Source organism: Taudactylus pleione, unplaced genomic scaffold (assembly GCF_031769625.1).
Source record: "Taudactylus pleione unplaced genomic scaffold, aTauple2 ptg000095l, whole genome shotgun sequence".
NCBI classification, from domain to species: Eukaryota; Metazoa; Chordata; class Amphibia; order Anura; family Myobatrachidae; genus Taudactylus; species Taudactylus pleione.
The window spans coordinates 716,754-738,738 of NW_028284497.1; the positions used below are offsets into that span (position 1 = coordinate 716,754).

General features: G+C 45.7%; 1 protein-coding gene across 8 annotated transcripts in view; it reads left to right on the forward strand.

The window, feature by feature from the left end:
* Nucleotides 1-21,985, forward strand: part of LOC148526450 (tubulin polymerization-promoting protein family member 2-like) — a 133,799-nt gene that overhangs the window by 72,184 nt on the left and 39,630 nt on the right. For 7 of the 8 annotated variants that reach the window (XM_088469880.1, XM_088469879.1, XM_088469875.1 and 4 more), the window contains one exon: nucleotides 3,958-6,333. The exons of the other annotated variant lie outside the window; for it this stretch is intronic. In XM_088469880.1, the coding sequence (XP_088326006.1) occupies nucleotides 3,958-4,146 (189 nt within the window). In that variant the 3' untranslated portion in view covers nucleotides 4,147-6,333. Of the gene's footprint in view, nucleotides 1-3,957; nucleotides 6,334-21,985 lie in introns of those variants that run through there. 8 annotated transcript variants of the gene reach the window in all.

A 21,985-nucleotide genomic window follows, 5' to 3' on the forward strand; every position in this document is an offset into this window, starting at 1 on the left:
TCTTTCCCTCGACTCGAATCAGTTTCCCAGTCCCTGCTGCTGAAAAACATCCCCACAGCATGATGCTGCCACCACCATGTTTCAGTGTGGGGATGGAGTTCTTGGGGTGATGGGATGTGTTGGGTTTGCGCCAGACATAGCGTTTTCCTTGGTGGGCGAAAAGTTCAATTTTAGTCTCATCTGACCAGAGCACCTTCCTCCATACATTTGGGGAGTCGCCCACATTCCTTTTGGCAAACTAAAATCGTGTCTTCTTATTTTTATCACTAAGTGATGGCTTTTTTGTGGTCACTCTTCCATAAAGCCCAGCTCTATGGAGTGTACGGCGTATTGTGGTCACATGCACAGATACACCAGTCTCTGCTGTGGAACTCTGCAGCTCCTTCAGGGTTACCTTTGGTCTCTGTGCTGCCTCTCTGAGTAATGCCCTCCTTGCCCGGTCTGTGAGTTTTGATGAACGGCCCTTTCTTGGCAAGTTTGTTGTGGTACCATGTTCTTTCCATTTGATGATGATGGATGATGGTGCTCCGGGGGATCATCAAAGATTTTAATATTTTTTTATAACCCAACCCAAAATTGTACTTCTCAACAACTTTGTCCCTGACTTGTTTGGAGAGCTCCTTGGTCTTCATGGTGTGATGCATCTTGCTTAGTGGTGTTGCAGTCTCTGGGGCCTTTCAGAAAAGGTGTGTTTATACTGACAGATCATGTGACACTTAGATTTCATACAGGTGGACTTCATTTCATTAATTATGTGACTTCAGAAGGTAATTGGTTGCACCAGAACTTTTGAGGGGCTTCATAGCAAAGGGGGTGCACATGCCAATTTTCAGAATTTTATTTATAAAGATTTTTTTTATATATATATTTATCTAATTTCAATTCACCAAATCAGACTATTTTGTGCAGATCCATCACTAAAGCTGCATACACACACAACAATTTTGTTACCAACAAATTTATGAACGATTTTCTGTCAGATTATCTGTCAGATTTTTTAAAGTGTAATGAACGATTTTTACATATTCCTTTACCGAAAATCGTTGAGTTGACAAGTCTGACTGAACTACAAACTACAAATGTGAATGCGCATGAACGATAATCGTTCATCGTTTGACTCAGAAAGTGAACGATTTTTTTCAAACGATTATCGTTAAACAATATCGTTTAACAATAATCGTTCAAAAAATTGTTGTGTGTGTATGCAGCTATGGAATTCAGATTTAAAAAAAAAAATTTAAAATTATTGTTTGTAATGTAATAAAAAAGGTAAAAAGCCAGGGGGGGTGAATAGTTTTACAAGGCACTATAAGAGGATGCCATTATAAGGGCTCAATCCTATCCACTGTGGGCCGTTAACACTTGCAATCCAATTACAAACATTGATTTTACGAAGAAAATTTGTTTTGTGCGCACCCCGGGGAGCAGGTGAAAAGATAGGGATAATCGTTATTTTAAGGTAAAAATGTCGGCATACAATGCAGAACCTCTGGTACACTCAGGTGGTACAGGTATGTGGAGGTGTAAATGATGTGGTACAGGTATGTGGAGGTGTAAATGATGTGGTACAGGTATGTGGGGTGTAAATGATGTGGTACAGGTATGTGGAGGTATAAATTATGTGATACAGGTATGTGGGGTGTGAATGATGTTGTATTGATGGGAGAGTGGTTTTTGAACTTGCAGGTGAGAAGTAAAAGTGTTTATTCTAACTTTTTATAAACTTGTATAAAAACAGTGAAACATTACTATACAGACCTTTTTCTGTACTACAACATGTCTGCAAAGACTTACATTTGAACACTTGCTTGGTATAATTTTTCAGCCATTAAAAAAGTGCAAAAAAATCACCCATTTGACACCTTTTGAAAACCTCCAATACTCTCCTTATGGCCACTAACAGCCTTCTATATGGTTTCGCTGTCTCCGTCATCACTTATTTGAGGGTCCAGGATGCTTTCCCCACTTCGTCCATGTCACATTTTTTCGAAACGTTACACAAATTCACCACAACTACTGCAAATTGCTATTTCTAATTGGAACTCGCATTTTTTGGGTCGCGCATTTGTGCGATGTCTGCGATTTTCATGAAACAAATTCACACCTCATAGGATTGAGCCGTAAAAGTTTGTATTTTGTCTCCCAAATGCTAGTGATTCCGCGGCTCTGTATAGAAAGTTATTAGGAATGACATTGTCTTGGTGTGAGATGTAATTTGCTGATGTAATGGTGGGCACTGCATGACTAGCTACGGTATTAATACTAACAGCATAACTCTGCCACTGTGGGCCGTTAACACTTGCAATCCAATTCCAAACATTGATTTTACGAAGAAAATTTGTTTTGTGCGCACCCCGGTGAGCAGGTGAAAAGGTAGGGAAAATCGTTATTTTAAGGTAAAAATGTCGGCATACAATGCAGAACCTCTGGTACACTCCTCCCAATGAATATCATGCACTTAGAGGACTCTGAATAGCATCATTTGGCCAATAAAAACATGTTAGTTTTCAGGTGAATTTCTCTAAACAGCTCAATAATTGGTTAAATGATGTGGGACTGGTATGTGGGGTGTAAATGATGTGGTACAGGTATGTGGGGTGTAAATTATGTTGTACAGTTATGTGGAGGTGTAAATGATGTGGGACAGGGATGTGGAGGTGTAAATGATGTGGTACAGGGATGTGGGGTGTAAATGATGTGGTACAGGTATGTGGAGGTGTAAATGATGTGGGACAGGGATGTGGGGTGTAAATGATGTGGTACAGGTATATGGAGGTGTAAATGATGAGGTACAGGGATGTGGGGTGTAAATGATGTGGGACAGGAATGTTGAGTGTAAATGACGTGTGACCGGTATGTGGGGTGTAAATGATGTGGGACAGGGATGTAGAGGTGTAAATGGTATGAGACAGGTATGTTGAGGTGTAAATGATGTGGTACATGTATGTGGGGTGTAAATTATGTGGGACAGGAATGTTGGGTCTAAATGATGTGGTACAGGGATGTGGAGGCGTAAATGATGTGGTACAGGGATGTGGAGGCGTAAATGATATGAGACAGGTATGTGGAGGTGTAAATGATGTAGGACAGGTACATGGAGGTATATATGTTGTGGGACAGGTACGTGGAGGTGTACATGATGCGGGACACGTAAGTGGATGTGTAAATGATGTGGTGCAGGTATGTGGGGTGTAAATGATGTGGTACAGGTATGTGGAGGTGTAAATGATGTGGTACAGGTATGTGGGGTGTAAATTATGTGGTACAGGTATGTGGAGGTGTAAATTATGTGATACAGGTATGTGGGGTGTGAATGATGTATTGATGGGAGAGTGGTTTTTGAACTTGCAGGTGAGAAGTAAAAGTGTTTATTCTAACTTTTTACAAACTTGTATAAAAACAGTGAAACATTACTATACAGACCTTTTTCTGTACTACAACATGTCTGCAAAGACTTACATTTGAACACTTGCTTGGTATAATTTTTCAGCCATTAAAAAAGTGCAAAAAAATCACCCATTTGACACCTTTTGAAAACCTCCAATACTCTCCTTATGGCCATTAACAGCCTTCTATATGGTTTCGCTGTCTCCGTCATCACTTATTTGAGGGTCCAGGATGCTTTCCCCACTTCGTCCATGTCACATTTTTTCGAAACGTTACACAAATTCATCACGACTACTGCAAATTGCTATTTCTAATTGGAACTCGCATTTTTTGGGTCGCGCATTTGTGCGATGTCTGTGATTTTCATGAAACAAATTCACACCTCATAGGATTGAGCCGTAAAAGTTTGTATTTTGTCTCCCAAATGCTAGTGATTCCGCGGCTCTGTATAGAAAGTTATTAGGAATGACATTGTCTTGGTGTGAGATGTAATTTGCTGATGTAATGGTGGGCACTGCATGACTAGCTACGGTATTAATACTAACAGCATAACTCTGCTTTGCTTTACAGAAAGCTGTGTCTGCAGGGGTAGTGGATCGTCTAACAGACACTTCAAAGTACACTGGCTCACACAAGGAGCGTTTTGATGAGAGCGGCAAAGGCAAAGGCATTTCAGGACGCGAGGAGCAGGCAGACACCTCTGGATATGTTGGAGCTTATAAGGGAGTGGGGACATATGATCAGAAAAAGAATCCTTAATTCCAAGAAACTGCCAGAAGCCATAGCTGTAGTTAGAAGTACTCTTACATCAGCTTGTCAATAATCACCATTGCTTAAGTCTGAAATGGCTTCCTCTCATTTATTTTGTGTTATATTGTACATTTTATTATATTCCAGGCTACAGAATTAGCACACTGAATGTGGCGATATCAAGGAAACGTATTTCCTACATATCAGAATAGATTTGTTCAGTAGAAAAAACTCATGTTGCTCTCCGATTCAACATTGTAGACTAGTTGCAACTTTTTACAACTCTATTCATTTTTTTAACAAACAGAACAAAATGTTTCCACAGTCTTAGCAGGTTTACCAGAGTACTACCCACCTTAGACCACCCAGAGAGATCAACCTGGTAGCCCCCAGTTACTTCAGTCCTTAAATCAGTTTGTCACCAAAGTGAACATTAGAAGAGGTATACAGGGACTTAATTATAAATGCCTGGGCCCCTGTGTTGGCGAGCACCTTACCTCTAGAATTATTTTCTAGAATCGGGCAAATCATGGTCTTCACCTTTCGCTGCCCCCAAGCTAAGAATTATGTAGGTGCATGCAGCTTATCAATGTTCCACAGGAGCTGAGCACCTAGTGCTAGTTACAGCAGAAAGTGATCTCACTTCAAGCGTCCCGTCCATCCTCTCTGTAGCATCCATAGTAACCAAGTGGTTGATAAAGAGGAGCAGAACTTCGCTGTAGCACCTGTCCTGCATCTGCTGCTCCTGACAGCTCCATAGTAAAATCATGATGGGGCCCTCTACAAACATCCTCATTATTTTTCAAATGCTGTACCTAACTGGATAAATTAATTGTGGAACAATATCAAGATCAGGTAAACATCTCCTGACGAATGTAAATGTAGACCCTACACATTGGCGACTTGTTATAAGATGTTTCTCATATAAGGACTGGAGAAATTCACTAGATTTATTATTGGTTCAACCTTCCTCTCAAAATAAAGCAATCTCTATTCACTATACTGTTCTAAGGGATACCGTACTTTGGATCATTCCAAAACAGCTAGTGGTTTTTACCAAATGGCTTTCCCACGCTGCCCTACTCTATTGCAACCTTAGAATGGACTCTCTTGTATTCTTGAAGGTCTCTTTCGGCAAGCATGTAGACAGAGTTATTTCTCAACAATTATCATAATGCCTACCTGTCTTCTCTTCAATGATACCAGATGTGCTGCTGAACTCCGATGCTTGAGTACTTCCTGTACTGGTCACCTAATGTACAGAAGTGTCCATCAGAATAAACCCTGAAAAAAGGTGATAACTACTCTTAAAAACATCTTCTCCTTAGGACCATATTCAATTTGGAGCGAAAAGCCGTTTTCGCGTGTTTTTGGTGAAACCTTTTCGCCGATGACGTCATTTTGCCAGGCGGAAAAGTATCGCGGTATTCAATTTGAAAGACTTTCCGCTTAGGCGGAAAGTCAATGCAATGTAATAGGCGAAAAGATTCGCCTATGAATAGCAGGCGGAAAAAAGTGCAGAATTGGGGTTTTGGGGTGCAACGTTGCGGCAACCACCGTGCAGCCTTCAGACAGTCCCCCAAACGTAAACTGTGTCCAAAAAAAACAAAACACTTAAGGACACCCCAAAAAATCACTTTGAATTTGGGGGCGAAAAGAAATGTCGGGGGACAAAGTTAAAAACTAGCGAACTTGACTCTGGGGGGGAGTGCCCAAGTATGCCACAAGTGTTTTTTTCATTGCAGGGGCTTGCGGCAGGTGGATTTTTCACAATTTTTTTAACTTCACTTTAGCAACTTTAAAATATGCTGGCCCCCATTTTCATGTACCCCAAATTTGCTGGGATAAGTTATTTTCTGCCAAAAAACCTCCAGAATACTATTCTGCACCACTTATACAAAAACGCTATTTAGCAGCTATTGAGCCCGTTTAAAAACACCAAATACCTTCATCAAGCCAAATCGGGAGGTAACATAAGGAACCACCATGTCAGAGCATCTTTTGGGGGTGTCAGGCTTATTTCCCCAAATCTGTCAGGACTTTCCGCTTGTTTAAGCTTCGCCGGGTCCCGTTTTTGCCTACTTTCACATTGAATACGGCGATACGAGGGCACGCGTGCAATACTTTTCCGTCTGCAAAACACGCGATGTAGGCGAAAAGTCTGGGAGGCAAAAAAGTATCGCGGCTCGGCTTAAATTGAATTCGGGCCATAAGCTGCATACACATGTAAAGATTTTCTGTCCAACCATCCAACTAGTTGATTGGTTGGAATGAAAATCTGGTAAGGTATGGGAGTAACTGATTATCAGCAATTTGCTCATAAATGCCATAAAACTGATGAAAATGGTCGTCAGTCAAGTTTGTTAAATGTTTGATCTAAACAATTTGTTAAAACAACAGTTTTTGTCCATTTTCCGGCGTTTGGGAGCAAATTGCTGATTGTCATTTGCTTTCATACCTTACCAGATTTTCATTCCAACCAATCAACTAGTTGGATGGTTGGACAGATAATCTTTACTTGTGTATGCAGCTTTAGTCTCTACAGGTAGTGTTTGGTTAACTCTGATTCAGCAGCGAACGCTAATGCGATCGCAGCTGCGATTCTACACAGAACCTAGCTGCGAAAATATGCTAATGATTCCAGAACTTACCCGAGCATAAGGATGCAAACTGCTGTCTTCTCAGATCTATCCAATGTCGCACTCCTGCATAAACATCGGTAACATCGACACACATCGGGCAATCATGCAGCATGTGAGTCAGGTCTGAGCAGCTGCAAACACTGCAGCTCTCCCATGCTTCGAAGGAGATCTTAATAGCTAATTTATGCACGCCCATGAAACAGCGTTTAAACTCTCAGACCTGCCTGCGTTTGCCTAAAAAGAAAAAAAAAAAGATAAAACAAATCATATTTCCTCTAACGAACAAGAAATGACTCACAGTCAAACAAAAAAAGTGTGGATTAGATAAATGCAGAAAGAATATAGCCAGCCAGCATCTTACTCTTCTAGCAGCTTATGTGCTTAAACTTTAGAGGACCACACATATATACACACATGGGAGGATAACTTCTAACCATAATCTTTGAACATGCAATGATTTAATCAATAAAATAAGTGCTATTTTAATGCAGAACTACAACTGAAAATAATATCTTATTTCTGAAAAGGATGGAAGTGTGTATTCTGTGATTACCATTCTATAAATACGTGGGATTTCTTTATAATCCTAGTATGTTGCTCCCTTCAGTGAATGAAGTTGTACTGAAGACATTTTTTTTTAAATGACTCCACTAGTCATTTACCCGTATTGTTTCTATTATGGTGTTTCCATGTTGTACAATTCTGTCTCAGTTTTTCCATTAATTATTGTCGGGCCAGCAAGCATGTAGCCATATCATTGAAGTTCCAGGCTGTTATTAAAGGCTCTTCACCACATATGGTGGTTCAAAATATAGCCCAGTCCTGTTTGTTGTTAACAGGGTATATAAATCCTGCTGTTTATAAATTGTGAATGATGTGCAAATTGCAGCAGTGTCTTTTTATTTCTTTGCTTCTAAAATGTAAAGCTATAATCTAATGAAACCTTTTCAGGGACTTATTATATGGGCCTTGGTATCACAAAGGGACAGCATCTTTGTAGAGAAGTATCAGATCACATTAGTCGATCAGAGATGCAGCTAATCTATATGCACTGGTGGATTTCCCGCGACACAGCAGGCCCCCGCGTATTAGAGCCAGGCAGGGTGATTGGAGTTGCTTGCTGCGAGATCAACCTCTCTCACCCTCTACCCCCTAAATAGAATGGGGGGCAAACGATAATATACATGTGTGCACCTTGTTATTAATAATATGCAGTTTGAAACTGACAATGCACAGCACTCCATGCAGAGGACTCAAACACCAGACTTCTTGTGTCATTGTCAACCAGTATGGTTGGGGCTGCCTCGGCTGTTTGCAACACATGAGGGGGTATTCAATTAGCCGCATGGTTTCCCTTGTGACTAATTACCGGCAAAAATCCCTGCAGTGCTGGGAAAGGCTGTTCAATTAAATATCCTTTCCTCTTCAGGGTCCATAGGGCCCCACATGGAGCCCTTGGGATGTAGGTGGTGGATGAGCTTTAGCTCCCAGGATGCACCGGTCCATCCCCTTATACCCCGCCCTCGAGGAAGGGGCACCTCAGTTTTGACGGTGCCCGGCCAGAGTTGGGTCACCATTATGCAGTGGGCTGCTTAGGCAGCACAAATAGCTTTTCTTTTTATGATTTGTTTGTTATATATTTTCCTGTGAGCGCACAGCAGCAGACTGCTGTTATACTTCTCCAGGCCCCTCTACTGTCTCAGCCACCTCACAGGAGCCCCCTTGGGTGTGCTTTGCTCAGGCATTGACGGCCATTGCGGGACGTTTGGCAGTACCCCCTGCATTTCCCCCTTCAGTAGGCTGCACCCATACAGGTTGTTTCTGATCCTCCATTGGTGAATACACTCTCTACTACAGTGCAGAACCTGACTGATATACTGCAGGGGGTTGCACCCCTTATACCGGCTAAATGACCATTGCCGTCATCCCAGTCTACACAATACGATGGTATTAGGTCATAGAGGAGGATGAACCTCCAGCTCCCAAGTCCAAACATGCCCTATTCAAGGAGATAAAGGTTACCGCTGCCATATTTCCTTTATCTGATCAGCTGGTAGACCACCTGGAGGTGGCATGGACATCACCTGGAAAGCATTACCAGCTCCAAAAACACCTGGCTTATGCATATCCCTTTGCTGAGGACTATTTTGCCAAATAGAAAACTTCCCTAGTGGTGGATTCTCATGTGACACGCTTAGTTAAAAGTGTGACTCTACCTATGCCATCCATGTCTTCCTTAAAGGATACTACAGATAGGAAGGTGGAGGTTTGTTTGAAGTCCATATATTCTCTTTTAGGGGCAGCTTCCAGGCCGGTCATGGCTATTTGCTGGGTAGCCAGAGCTATGGAGTTCTGGGCGGACTCTCTTGAGGATTCCTTTTCTTCGCAAGCTACCAGTGATCAAGTCACTCTAGTGGGCAATCGCCGAGATTCAGCTACATATATTAACGAGCCTGCTTTTGGATGTCAGCTTCTTAACCTCTAGGATTTCGGCTGCAGTGATTTCAGCTCGCCGCTCCCTGTGGCTACGCTCTTGGAGAGCGGATGCGAACTCTAAGAAAGGTTTAGAGTGTTTGCCTTATAATGGTCAAGTCTTGTTTGGTCCTGACTTAGATAAGATTATGGTGTCTGCCTTCTGCTCGGACCTCGTCCTTTCGGCCCTATCGGCCCCGGGGTCCTTTCCTAGGCCATCAGCCCCCAAAAAGACTGCCAAGCTCAAGAAGTAAGCTTGGAGTGCAAGACGTCCGGCTGCCAAGCCTGACAACAAGTCGTCAGCCTGACTGGGTGGGAGGTGACTACCACAGACACCTGGGTAAGAGAAGTGATCTCACACTGGTACGCCCTCTCCTTCCACAGAAGACCTCCCCATCACTTTTTCTGCACAGGCCTTCAGTCAGACAAGGACAAGGCCTTGCAAATACAGAAGGCAGTAACAATCCTTGCTTCAAGCAGGGGGTCATCGTACCGGTCCCGTTACCCCAGAGGGGAACGGGTTATTATTCCAATCTCTTTCTGGTTCAGAAACCAACTGGATCCCATCGGCCTATCCTCAATCTCAAGTCCCTGAACAAATTCCTCAGGGTACCTCGTTTCAGAATGGAAACCCTACGCTCAATTATACTGGCTATGGAACCTGGGGATTTTATGTTGTCACTGGATATTCAGGATGCATACCTGCATATTCCGATTACTTCGTCTCAGCAGCGTTACCTCAGGTTTGCTGTACTGTAACAACATTTCCAGTTACGAGCTCTACCGCTTGGCCTCTCTACTGCACCTCGGGTGTTTACCAAAATTATGGCGGTAATGGCAGTCCATCTGCGGCTGCAGGGGGTCCGCCTGTTACCTTACCTGGATGACCTTTTACTGTTGGCAGGGTCTCCAGAGGTACTTTACCACCATCTACAGCTCACAATTTCAGTGCTTCAGGCTCATGGGTGGTTGATCAATTGGATGAAGTCCTCCTTGACTCCATCCCAGAGGATGCTCCATCTGGGAGCTCTGTTGGATTAACAACAACAAAGGATTTTCTGACCACAGAAAAGATCTCCACTTTGCAGGTGCGAGTACGCAGATGCCTCCACAGTCGCCGAGTGTCCATCTACTCAGCAATGCAGTTACTGGGATCCATGGTATCGACTTTCTACATGGTGGAATATGCCCAGTTTCATTCCCGGCCTCTGCAGAAATTGATCCTCTCCAGGTGGGACAGATTAACCCATCGGAGAAAGGCACAAACAATGGTGCTCACTCCGGAGGTGCATCTGTCTCTTGCTTGGTGGCTACAGATGAGTCATCTCACCAGGGGGTACCCCTTTTGGATTCCGAACTGGGTCCTCCTGATGACGAATGCCAGTCTCCAGGGTTGGGGCGCAGTGACTGGTTCACACTTGTTTCAGGTATGGTGGACGGCAGAGGAGTCTGCCCTGCCTATCAACTTATTGGAACTTCGGGCGGTCTTCAGGGCCCTGCAACAAGCCAGACTCATACTTCACGGAAATCCCGTGCAAGTTCAGTCAGACAGTGCCACAACTGTGGCTTACATCAATCATCAAGGAGGAACTCGAAGTCAGGCGGCAATGACAGAGGTGTCACGCATTCTGACATGGGCGGAAGGTCATCTCCCAGCCATATTGGCAGTGTTCATTCCAGGAGTTCTCAATTGAGAAGCGGACTTCCTCAGCCGTCATGACGTGCATCCCGGGGAATGGTCTCTTCACCAAGAGGTGTTTCAGCTCCTAGTGGGACAAGTGGGGCCTTCCAGACGTGGACCTCATGGCCTCCCGACACAATCACAAACTTCCAGTACATGGGTCCAGAACAAGAGACGCCATGGCTCTCCTGGTATCAGTCAAGTGGACCTTCCAGTTTGTGTACCTGTTTCCTCCAGTGTCCCTTCTTCCTCGAGTAATTCGGAAGTTCAGACAAGAAGGAGGCACTGTCCTGTTGGTGGCTCCATCATGGCCCAGACATCACTGGTACTCCGATCTTCGGAGTCTCTCCATCGACACTCTGTTGCTGTTGCCTCAATGTCCGGACCTGTTGTCTCAGGGTCCTTGCCTTTACCTGGACCTGGGTTGTCTGTCTTTGACGGCATGGCTCTTGAGACATCCCTCCTAAGGTTCAAGGGTTTTTCCAGCTCTATGGTTAACACCATGCTCAGAGCACGTAAACCAGTCTCTGCCAGGATTTACCACAGGGTGTGGCATACCTACTTTCAATAATGTTGTCCCAAAGGTTACTATCCCCAGGTGTTTCGGATATCCAGAGTTTGGCTTTCCTGCAGACGGGTTTGGTTCTTGGTTTCCGCCTTGCCTCACTGAAGGTGCATGTCTCTGCTCTGTCAGTGTGGTTCCATTGAGGATTGCTCCTCTTCCTGATATCCGCACTTTCCTACAAGGTGTCCTTCGCATTCAGCCTCCCTTCGTCCCTCCTGTGGCGCCTTGGGATTTGGCTGTTGTCCTTAGGGCCCTCCATTTGAACCCCTGGACTCAGTGGATCTCAAATGGCTTACAGCAGAGACTGTTTTTCTTCTGGCTATAGCTTCCGCCAGAAGGGTGTCAGACTTGGGGCTCTCTCTCGTCGTTTCCCATTTCTAGTTTTCCACTAGGATAGGGCGGTGCTCCAGACTCGCCCTGGGTTCCTTCCTAAGGTGGTCTCTAGTTTCCACATTAATGAGGAAATTATTGTACCGGGCTTTAATTCTCCAGACCTCTCGGCAGGTGAGGCCTCATTAGATGTGGTGCCCTCCGGATTTATGTGGACCATACCAGTTCCCTTTGGAAGTCAGACTCCTTGTTCGTACTCTATGGATTCCAAAAGAAGGGATGGCCAGCCAATAAGCAGATTTTGGCTAGGTGGATTCGCATGACGATATCTGAGGCTTGCACTTCTGAGGGCCTTCCAATTCCGCCCTCTGTTACTGCTCATGCTACTCGGTCTGTGGGTCCTTCATGGGCAGCTCACCATGGCGCCTCGGCTGTTCAGCTTTGTAAGGCAGTGACACATGGTCTTCTGTCCAGACCTTTCTGAGGTATTATGCATTAGATACCTTTGCCTCTCAGAATGCTTCATTTGGGTGCCGGATTCTCCTTTCAGTGCAGGAGCATCCCCACCCTTAAATTACTGCTTTGGGACATCCCCAAGGTCTCCCTGTTGAGCCCTATGGACCCTGAAGAAGAAAATGAGAGTTATGGTAAAACTTACCTTTTGTTAACTCTTTCTTCGAAGTCCATAGGGTCACAAGGCACCCGCCCTGACGCACCTGGCTTCATATGGGCTTTGTTTCTGGTCACCAGTTTGCCGCCTCCTTCTCCCTGTGAGAGTGTGATTCTTGTGTGTATCAGTCTTCCTTGTCTCTTCTCCTCTGGCCTTTGGCTTGTTACGAACTGAGGTGGCTTGGGGGCAGGGTATAGGAGGATGGACCGGTGTATCCTGGGAGCAAAAGCTTAAACTGCGTGATGCCCGGTGTCCTCATCCAGCACCTACAACCCAATGTCTCCCTGTGGACCGTATGGACTTCGAAGAAAGAGAGTTATTATCAAAGGTAAGTTTTACCATAACTCTCATTTTTTCCTGTGCCTAAAAGTCGTGATTCAGGTTCGGAAACCCACTGATTCCACGGAAAGAATGGGTTTTTTCCCCCTGCGCAAACCCAATTTGGTGTGTTTTTCCGGGGACCTCCATGAGCTGCGAGGTCTAGTCTGAATGCGGGGGCTCACGTATGGAGTAATCCCCCCTGATTGAATTGCTCCGGTGCTGCAATTGAATACTCCCCATAAAAGGGGGTGGAATCGACAGTGACATGGTCTGTGTGTACTGTATGTCTGTTATAAAGCATAAATAAATAAAGATGCACAGATCAAAATCGGCTTGTTCTCCTCAAATTACGTATGTGGGCTTGAATTTACACCACACTACACAGTAAGCAGGAATTGGAAAAGGAAAAGGACTGAAGGCGTAAGCAGTAGGAGCACTGCTGCAGTTTGCTGGCAGAGATTATTGAAGTGGGATAAAGGGATGTTGAGGACACATTTTCAGGGATGTGATTGGTGAGCAGAGAGACACTCGCCAAATAAGTTTTTGCTTCAGCTTTGAGCTGGTGTAGATTGTCTTGCCCTATAATTTTAATTCTACTCACCTTGCCCTTACAATGCCCCATGATACGCATTTATTATGGAGGTCAGTGATTCATCTTTGCAAGCTGAAAAGAGTTACAATCGTAATAGAAAAATGTGCACGACCAAATGTTTTTGCGTATTTCAACGTCCGACTAGAGAGGTGCATATGGGGAGAGAAGCATTGGGCCTGATTCAGAGCCGCTCGTAAGCGGGCGCTCATTCGCTCTGAGCGATGTTCGCACAACTGTGCATGTGTATGGGTCATAATGCGCATGCGCAAACCAGTCATTGCGGTCGGAAATCGTGTGCTCGTAAAACAGCGAGGGGCTGCTAATGTGATTGACAGAATGTACCGTTTGTGGGTGGTAACAGGGGAAGGTGCTTGAAAACGGAGTGGAGATCCGAACGCAGGCGTGCCAAACGGTCAAAAGGGCGTTTAATGGGAGTGCATAATTAGTAAAGGAGCGTCATCGACCACATCACTTGGTTGTCGTTTAACTTGAACTACTCACAGTGATAGCGGCAAGTAAATCCTACCACAAGCACTGCGAGCAGTTCAGATGCCTTTCGATGTACCCGATTAATCTAATAAATACCGGAGATGACGTGTGTTGCGAACGGCAAAGGGGTGTCTTTACAAAATAGCGAGCGCATTTTTCATTTGCACGCTCAGACATAGAGGCGTCAACAAACCGCAAAGAGCGAGCGCTTTCAGTACTGGCGGCCCAACACGGCTTATTGCCGGGTCGATGACATCACTGCCATCACGTGCTGAGCTGGCGCTTTAAGGTGAGATCATCTCCAAGCACCAGCTCTTCCTATGCTGTGAACGGGACCCGAGTCGCATCGACACATTACCCGTTCACACTGCATAGCGAGCTGGGTTGAACCTGTGTTCAACTCTGCTCATTACCAGGGTTGGAATGCCAGGTCGCTCAATCCGGCTTACTTCAACCTGGCCCTTTCACACTGGCACAGTAACTCGAGTTATTGCAGCAAGTGTGAAAGGGATATTAGTGGCTGTCTATTCGCATTACTTGTCATTTCTGTATGGACTCCTGCAATGTTGTGCAAAGTGGCACAATGGTTAGATTTGTTGTTTCACAGCTCTGAGATCATGGGTTCGATTCTAAACGTGGTCCGATATGTGTGTGGAGTTTGTATGTTCTTCCAGTGTTTGTGTGGAATTATAACAAGTACTTTCATTTATTATTACAAATTATAAACATACTAGTAGGTTAATTGATAAAGTGTGTATGTATGTACAGTACATCTGGTGGGGAACATAAATTGGAAGCTCCACTGGGGCAGGAAATGATGTAAATGACTATTTGTAAGTGCCTCATAATGTGCTTGCTATATAAATAAGTAAAATAGACTTGTTTTTTTTTTTTCATTTTATTAATAAGCCATTATTCTCTTGTGTGTCCCATTATCCTATCTGTACATAACATAAAATGTATTAAAATGTGTTTTTATTCTATGATTAGGATGTGTATTAATAAGATAATGCCACTTCTGCATTGAGTACCAACACTTGCTAAACGCGTACATCAGTCTTCCTTAGACACATTAACACACCTGGTATAAGAACTACTATTGAGCGTTGTTAATATCAAAAGATAATAAATTACACTCTACAGACGGAAGCGAGTACGATTTTTCTTTTAGGCATTTTTCTACCATGTGTGCCAAAGGCCTATGTATGCATCTACCTGAAAATAAGCCCGTATGTGCCCATTGTCAGGCAAAATACTATTAACGCAGCTACATGATATAATAAATTGTAACATAATTATTTTCATCTTCCTCATTTTATTTGATAGCTTAGTATAATTGCTGTGTTTTCCTGCCACCCCACATTGCAGTTGTTCTTTTCTCTTGGTGTAGAGGTTACCATAGTAACTGTTTTTGGCACCTATTTTTTGGGCCTAGCCAAGACATTAAATATGCACTTTCATATCTATGTATGGGTATCTTAACAAAGTTCCATTTATAGGATCAGGCAGTAATTTATCAGAAGTATGCATGTTTATGTTCTATACTTTTTTTGATTAGCGATTTGAAAATATGAGTGACTAGTACAGCATATAACCTAATGGATATATGTGGAGTCATAAGACGTATGAGACAAAAACATATAGGTTTTTTGCATATAATGGACTATAAGGTATGAATACGAAGCACTCGATCCCTTAGTGGTGGGCACAGTTTACACTTTCATGTTAGAGTATATTTGCAACTTCAGACATCTTACTTAATAACATTTAGTTTGATAATACCAAATAAATGTACTTGTAAATTCAGCTAGTATAAGGTCTCATTCCAGAGGGTCATTAGGTTGACAGGTTACATGGTTTACAGTGACTTAGGTTGACAGGGTTAAAAGGTCGACATTCAAATGGTTGACATGGTTTTTCATGATTTTTAGGGTTATGGTCAGGCTAAATGAACCAAAAAAATAAGCCTTTTAACAGTATCGACGCGAGTCACTGTAGACCAATTACCTGTTGACCTAATGGTCATGTGGACGTATTGACTGTTGACCTTCTGGTGTTGACCCACTGACTGACAACCTTTTTTTATTGTAGACCAATCTACACCCAGTTTTTATTAATAGCACTTGCATTGGTCACATCCTAAAGAGAATTGAAAAATGGGTATTTCAGAATCATATCCAATTATCACTGACGTGTTAACAGCAGCAGTTCATTGAGAATGTTTTTGGTCCATCAAGTCGGTGCCTCCAGCCTCTCCCTCTGAGGACACTGCTACTAAACATACACCGTTGGATCATCAGACTTTTGCCCAGCCATGCTGCATTTGCATCATGGAGCTTTGGTTTGCAGAATCCAATGAATAATTGTTCTTGAAATGGTGAAAAAAAATGCTTCAAAACACATCCTTTCACCCTGGGTTTAATAGCAGTTAATGTAATAATAGTATGTCATGTTTAAAAACACAGTAAAGTGCTGAAGAATAATAATTATCATTATTATAATTGCATTATAGCTAAGAGTTTCTGACCTTCTTACTCTTCCATTGTTCTGTTGTTTTTTTTAATGCACTAGATGGGGAAGTAGTTATATTGTCTGCGGACAGGATGCCGGAATCCCGCCAACTGGCATAATGCAGACGTCGCAACCCCCTTAGGGATCAGGATACCGGCGTTGTAATCCCGATCGTAAGACGCCGGAGCTAAGTAAGTCTTAGCCGCGGGGAGGGGGGCGCAGGGTTAGGTTTAGCCACCCCCGGGGGGACTTAGGGTTAGGCACCCGCCCGGGGAGGGTTAGGGGCAGGCTGCGGGGAGGAGGGGTTGGGGTTAGGCACAATCGAGGGGAGGTTATGTTTAGGGTGCAGGGAGAGAGGTGGGCATAAAATACTTACAGCCGCTGTCTGGATGCTGACTGTTCGGACTGTTGGGATTTGTACCGGCGTCTACTGAGCCACTGGTATTTCATACCCATCCCACTAGATGCACTTGATTGTTTTAGCTTTGTGTTTGCACACTTCTTTTTTAGAGATTGATTCGGCTTTACTGACCTATTCTGCAAATTGCTAAATTGAGAGTGATCAACTTCCAAATCCATCTGCAGAAAGACATGCATAACAATGATTGAGGCTACCCAAATGTGGAACTGTAGTATCAGGCTAAAGTACAGTAGCTCAGCAAGTAGTTACAGAAGTCATGAATGTTGCCTGGTGAAGGCCGGCATCACCAAACGCAGAGGGTATTGGTCCAGCATTCACACTTTATTGTTCAACACCTCTCCGCAGTAACAGTCTGGTATGTACAGTATGTTTATTGAATAAAATGGGTGCACCATGTAGTGACACACACACATATATATCACTATTTTAGTTATGCAGCCACAGAGAACAGCCCCTCAGCCATTGTATGAGTGATGTAGGAGATTATTGTCAACATTGTTCCTTTAAGTTACTCCTTATAAACCACAACCTTTCTCCCAGATTCATAAATCTTGGAAACTAGGTTAAGAAAGTAGAATGAAAGGAAAAAGTAAAGTATGAAATCTTTTTGGTAATTGGATGTAAACACAGATCTCTAAACTTGGTGAACACTTATGCTACCCTTTAAGGTAGAAGCCATACCTGTGTTTGCTTTGACATTGACCCTTGGTGTAGAGACGAGTTTGGTATAAGAGGTTGTCAGGAATTAGGTTGACAATGTATGGTAGGCAAAAGGTCGACACAAAAAAATGGTCAACACTTTATTTTTTTGTAGTTTAAGCCTAACCCTCCCTCTAGTGCCTAAACCTAAGCGTAGCCTACCCTTCCTCCTAGAGCCTAACCCTAACCATCCCCCAAGTGCCTAGCCTTAAAAATGTTGAAAAAAAATGTGTAAACTATTTTTCAGTCGACCTTTTGTACCTGTCGACCTATACATTGAGACCAATCCGGATATTGTACTGACAATGACTGTCTCTCCAAGAAAAATGTATTGGTTTGACACAAAACATAGAAGCTTCGCACTGTTCTAAATACAACTACAGAAACAACATTTTTTTATTTTAGAGTGTCTACAAAAATGTTGCGTACTGTGAAGGGAGATAGCTCGATTGAGGATACTTTGGTATACTTACAGTATGCAGTACTGGTTCTATCATACAGACTTCTATAGCACAGCTGGAACACTACTATAGTTATTTCAGACCGTAGAGCTGAGTGTGCTGTGTAAAGTCATACTAACAGCCTATATATATATATATATATATATATATTTCTACTTCAGGGTCCATAGGGTATCCACAGGATACCTTGGGGTATAGGTGTGACGTCAGTCGCAGGGCACCAAAGAGTTAAGCTTTCAGCCTCCCAGGATGCACTGGGTCCCCCTCCTATACCCCACCCCCGAGCCAAGGCACCTCAGTTTAGTTTGGTGCCCGGCCGGAGTCGGGTGCACCTGTTGGAGTGGGGGCTAGAAGAGCCCCTGAAGCTTTTTCTTCATGCAGCTGTGGCTGCACATCTGGATGAACAGCATGGACAGTCAGTCCTGACGTCCATGCTGTCTTCCCTACACCCCGCCGGTACCAGAACGCCGGTACTGATCCGGGGATGCTGGTGGGCATCTGGGGTCACATCTAGCGGTGACCCCAGATGTTCCGGACCATGGCCGGATTCAAGGGGGACAGAGGTAAGCAGCGGGGTCCCGCGGTGGGTCCCCGCTGATCACATGGTCCTAAGTCCCCAGGCAGGGGGCTCCCTGGGGACTGGCTGCAGCGTGGAGCCAGGCGACCAACCTGCGCTTCCACTACCCCCTGGGACAGCGGACCGCAGTAGAGCGGTAGGTGGTCAGGTCTGTGTATGCAGCGCTGTGTCCTACCAGGCCCTGTGTCTGTGTAGTTGAGTGATCAGCGCTGTTAGTGCAGGAATTGATTTTCTTTGCATTGTATGTGACTGTGCTAGCGCTGCTGCCTGTAACTTTTATTCTCAAGACTGTCAGCTTTATTACTGTCCCTGTTCTTTCTGCTAAGCCCTTGCGGTGCGGTGCTGCAGGGTGGTCTCTCGCCTATTTAATATATAATTGGTGAGAGGGATCACATACGTGGTGCCATCATGTCTGAAAGTGATTTTCCCCTCCGGTTACAGTGTACCACGTGTAAAGTAAAGTTAGCGGAGGGGGAGGGTAGCGCGGAGGGCCTTTGCCGGCAGTGTTTGTCCATGGCGCGGCCCCTTACGGTTACAGCACCGGTACAGGAGCCGCCCTGGGCTTGTTTCGCTCAGGCGCTAACAGCTTTAGTGGGCCAGTTAGCTCCGCAGCCCGCGTTTACTCCGATGGGTTTGTTCCAGCAGTCTGTGGTGTCGTCACCCATGCAGGGTTTCCCACGACAATTGGTGGTACCCCACAGTCTCCCTATTTCCCCGCTCCCGGTTTCTCAGGAGCCGGCGTGGGTTAACTCCCTGACGGGTTCTGTACAGCACTTGTCGGATGTGTTGCAAGGGGAGTCTGTGATGCGGCCTCATAAACGGCCGGTGGCGTCTCTGTCCGCTCCTTATGAGGATGACGAAGGGACGTCTGATGATGGGGAGATTCTGGATCCTTACGATCAGGAACCTCTCCATACTAAGGACGCTGATGCTAAGTCCAAAGTATATATTCCTGGACTTATTCGGGCGGTCCGCACAGCCTTGGTGATTGAGGACGAAGTTCCCCCAGCGGCTAAGTCTAAGTATGCCTTTTTCAAAGACGTGAAGGGCGATGCCACAGTCTTTCCTCTTTCGGGTCAGTTGGTGGACCATTTAGAGGAGGCGTGGAAACAGCCTGGCAAAAGATACCAGCCGCAGAGACGCCTGGCGGTGGCTTATCCGTTCGCAGATAATTATTTTGCTAAGTGGAAATCCCCTCCACAGGTGGATTCTCACGTGACCCGTCTTGTCCGTAGTGCCACATTGCCGATGCCATCCATGTCCTCCCTTAAGGATGCTACGGACCGCAAGGTGGAAATCTGCCTGAAGTCCGCTTATTCCCTTGCGGGGGGGACAGCACGGCCGGCTATGGCCATTTGCTGGGTTGCCAGAGCGATGGAGCGCTGGGCGGATTCATTAGAGGCTTCTTTTGATTCCGACTGTCCGGCCGAGCAGGCGAAGTTGATTGGCAATCTCCGTGATTCGGCCACCTACATTAACGAGGCGGCTTTAGACATTAGTACTCTGGTGTCTAGAATTTCTTCAGCAGCGGTAGCTGCTCGTCGCACCTTGTGGCTGCGATCCTGGAAGGCGGACGCAGATTCCAAGAAGGGTCTGGAAGCGTTGAAGTTCTCTTCGGTCCGGATCTGGATAAGATTGTGGCCACGCTGGCGGCAGCCAAATCGGCTTGTCTCCCGTCGGCCGCTGCTCCTTCTGGTTCTGGACCATCGTCCTTTCGGTCATCTAGGGCCCAGGGCAGGCCCAAACCACAGTCGTTTCCTCGTCAGGCTGGCCCTAAGAAATCGGTCAAGCCCCGGAAGCAGGCATGGAGTACCAGACGTCCGGCCCCCAAGCCAGATGACAAGCCTGCGGCCTGACGGTCCGGGCCTCCCTTTGGGGGATCCCAGGGTGGGAGGCCGCCTGCTGCAGTTCGCCCAGTGTTGGTTGGTCACTACGACAGACACTTGGGTTCTGGAGGTGGTCTCCCACGGGTACGCCCTCTCCTTCCGGCACAGACCCCCGGCTCGATTCTTCACCACGGGTCTACCATCAGACCGGAACAAGGCTACGGAGCTGTGGAAGGTATTGCACACTATGCTCCAGGCTGGAGTTATAGTGCCTGTTCCATTCTCCCAGAGGGGCCAGGGTTTCTATTCAAATCTTTTTTTGGTACAGAAACCCAATGGGTCGTATCGTCCGATTCTCAACCTCAAAGCACTCAACAAGTCTTTGCGGGTACCGAAGTTTCGGATGGAGACCCTACGGTCCATCATTCTGGCGCTGGAACCTGGGGACTACATGGTGTCATTGGACATACAGGACGCTTACCTGCATGTCCCTATTCTTTTGCACCATCAACAGTTCCTCAGGTTTGCAATCCGCAGCGACCACTTCCAGTTTCGGGCGTTACCTTTTGGCCTGGCGACAGCACCGCGTGTTTTCACCAAGGTGATGGCGGCTTCTTTGCGGCTGCAGGGAGTCCGCATGTTGCCGTACTTGGACGACCTGTTATTGGTGGCGGGATCTCCAGAGCTCCTGTTACGCCACTTGGACCTGACCATTGCCCTGCTGCAATGGCACGGCTGGCTAATCAACTGGCAGAAGTCCACTCTAATCCCGTCTCGGAGGATTCTGCATCTTGGAGCCTTATTGGACTCGGGACAGCAAAAGATCTTCGTGATGGAGGAAAAGATCTCTGCTTTGCAGTCAAGGGTGCGCAGTTGTCTGCACAGCCGCCGGGTGTCTCTACACTCGGCGATGAGGTTACTGGGCTCCATGGTGTCGGTGTTCGACATGGTGGAATATGCCCAGTTTCACTCCAGACCTCTGCAGCACCTGATCCTGTCAAAGTGGAACGGGCTGCCTCAGTCTCTGAAGTCGCAGACGATTGTGTTCACCCCGGAGGTTCGCCTGTCCCTTGCTTGGTGGTTACAGACGACCCACCTCAGCGAGGGACGTCCGTTCTGGGTTCCAAATTTGGTCCTGTTGACAACGGACGCCAGTCTTCGGGGCTGGGGAGCAGTTTCGGGTCCACATCTGTTCCAGGGCAGGTGGACGCCGACAGAAGCGGAGCTTCCAATCAATATCTTGGAACTCCGTGCGGTCTTCAATGCTCTCCAGCAGGCACATCGGTTTCTCCAGGGTCACCCGGTACAGGTCCAGTCGGACAATGCTACCACCGTGGCCTACATAAACAGGCAAGGAGGAACCCGAAGCCGGGCGGCTCTCGTAGAGGTGTCTCGGATCCTGATTTGGGCGTAGCGCAATCTTCCGGCCATATCAGCGGTCTTCATCCCGGGAGTGCTCAATTGGGAGGCGGACTTTCTAAGTCGCCAGGACGTTCATCTGGGGGAATGGTCCCTGCACCCGGACGTTTTTCAACTACTGGTGGACAGATGGGGTCTTCTAGAGATCGACCTCATGGCGTCCCGGCACAAC